Here is a 2,342-nt window from a genome sequence, read left to right as displayed (position 1 = left end):
TTCTTTCTTTCTTTGTTAGTTTGCTTTGAACTTTCTTAACTATTGGGAACAAGAACATTGTCAAAACCTTGGGATTCCACACCAGAGACCAAATAAAAAAACGCACTCTCAAAACTTGATTCAAAATTAATTTTTCTAGGGTATCTGCACGATGTTTTAGCAGTTAAAGCTTAAAACTTAATTTTGAAAGTTTGGTCGAAATCTAGAATGAAATTCAAGACAAGGTTTATATATAAGATTTTAATTTGATTGTTTCCATGGTCCAAGATAGCAAAAGAAATTTAATATAGTTTTGACCTGGCAAAATATAATTGATGGGTGCAAAATGATGGGGTTTTCATCATTTTTCTCTATTGAACCTTAATTCATAATTATGGGCAGAGTAGTCATTTCCTTTTGGGTGGGGGGGTTTAAGTTTTGGCTAACCACCATACCATGACTCAAACTACTTATAAAAGCCCTTGCAGACATTCAATTAATGTAGAGTACTTATTAGCATCTTGATCTTGAGTGTAAAAATGCAGAGGCACTTACTTGTTGCAGCTGTCTTAGCCACACTCAGCTTGCTAGTTTCTGGTCAGACTGATTACCCTGATTTCTTCTACAAACTCAGTCTCCAATGGCCACCTTCGGTTTGTGCCCCTTCCCAGTGCCCGTCACGCATCCCCCGAACTTTTACAATCCATGGTTTATGGCCACAATCTGTTGAAGATGACAAGCCGATTCCTCCGAATAATAAAAAAAAATGCACCGATGTCATACCTACGGCTCCAGATCAAATTTTGGTAAGCAATTCATTTTCAAATTTATGTATTACTGATATATTTGATATGTCAGTTATATTAGTCGACATCTGTTTTCCTATTTAAGTTATTTTAACTTTTATTGTTTATTCATTTGTTTATGTAAAATTATAGGATGCATTGCAACCCATCCCAGGCAAACTAAATGATCTTTGGCCAAGCCTTTTGAAGCAGAAAACGAATGAGGAATTTTGGCGACATGAATGGGAAAAACATGGAATGTGTTCTGATTATCCTGATAAACCTCGTGATTATTTCACCATAGCTTTAGATCTTACTACTAGATACAATCCACTTGAAGGTAAATCATAAACACAAATTTAATACTAAATACTATAACTTCAATAATATCATAGTTTATAAATGTATTTAAGCTCATCATATGCCAAACTCTCTTGAAGTTAATTTGCAAGCTACTTATTCTTTCTGTATTTTTTCCATTAAAAAAAACATTGATTATATGTGACTGTATTTAAAGGTGAACATGCAAAACTCTCCCCAAGTAAATTGGCAAACCATTTAAATTATTTGAAATAATTTCAACATGTCCCAACCCAATTGTAAGAAACATATATCACCATACGCTCTTATAAAGTTCATAAAGATTTTCATTTGAAAATGATTTACTAAACCCTTTTTTCTATAGGATTGATTTTATTATTAAAATCTAAATAAACTTAATCAAGAAAATTTACCAAGTGAATTATAGGTTATCACATTCAAGAAAAATTCACCATTTACAGGTATTATATATGCCTTAGTTTTTTGTCTACATATTGATCATATCTTTTGCTTCCCTTCTCCAACCAGTTATGGAAATTCAACCTGGAGATGAACCACGTAAAGTGGAAAAGATACTAGAATCTGTCAAGCGAAATGTGGGAGCATATCCTCAAATTCAATGTAACGGTGGGGATAAAAAGGGGCTTCAGCTAAAGGAAATTCGTTTCTGCTTTGTAAGGGCAAAGCCACCCTCCGTCTTTAGGGACTGCCCCAACAAATTGGCTGGTGAATGTAAACAGCTGACTGACCGTATAAGGTTGCCACCTCTTCCCCCTGAAGCTACACATAACGACGAATTATGAAGAAGTTTTTATTTTAGTGGGGGTGTCGAGAATTAGTAATATTAAATAAACAACTCAGGCTTAGAGCCATCCATTTAGGAAGATTAAGGTTTAAGGTTTGAATTCTCAACCTCTTTTGCTTTCGAATTTACTCTTAGCAAGCTATGTACTAGCTTAATAGCATATACTTTTTTTGTGAAAAGCCTTAATAGCATATACTTTGCTACACTCTTAAAGCTATGTACTTGGTTTTACTACTGGCCGTTGGCATTGTGCATGATTCTACCTGTATTTCGAGTCTAGTGCTTCAATAAAATCTGGTGTGTGTTATTTAAAAAACAATTGGATTGAGTGTTTCAAGGATTTAGATTTCATTTGTTCAGAGACAAACATATGTATGAGGATATTTAATTACATGCGACATGAATTATATTGTCCTTTTTGTATCATTAGATGTGTATATATTATTTTAACT

The 2,342-nt window shown here is 33.6% G+C and overlaps 1 protein-coding gene across 1 annotated transcript; it reads left to right on the top strand.

Moving 5' to 3' along the window:
- Positions 500-1,888, top strand: LOC18587300 (ribonuclease MC). The gene is made up of 3 exons (XM_018128900.1): positions 500-785; positions 918-1,104; positions 1,614-1,888. The coding sequence occupies exons 1-3, from the start codon at positions 519-521 to the stop codon at positions 1,886-1,888; spliced, it is 729 nt and encodes a 242-aa protein (XP_017984389.1). The 5' UTR covers positions 500-518.

Source organism: Theobroma cacao, chromosome 10 (genome assembly GCF_000208745.1).
Source record: "Theobroma cacao cultivar B97-61/B2 chromosome 10, Criollo_cocoa_genome_V2, whole genome shotgun sequence".
In the NCBI taxonomy this organism is placed as follows: Eukaryota; Viridiplantae; Streptophyta; class Magnoliopsida; order Malvales; family Malvaceae; genus Theobroma; species Theobroma cacao.
The sequence above is the reverse complement of the archived record's forward strand: the minus strand, read 5'-3'. Positions and strand labels throughout refer to the sequence as shown.

Coding starts and splice junctions, on each gene's coding strand:
- LOC18587300 (XM_018128900.1), top strand. CDS start 519: ATGCAGAGGCACTTACTTGTTGCAGCTGTCTTAGCCACACTCAGCTTG. Junction 786..917: donor CGGCTCCAGATCAAATTTTG/GTAAGCAATTCA, acceptor GTAAAATTATAG/GATGCATTGCAACCCATCCC. Junction 1,105..1,613: donor TAGATACAATCCACTTGAAG/GTAAATCATAAA, acceptor TTCTCCAACCAG/TTATGGAAATTCAACCTGGA.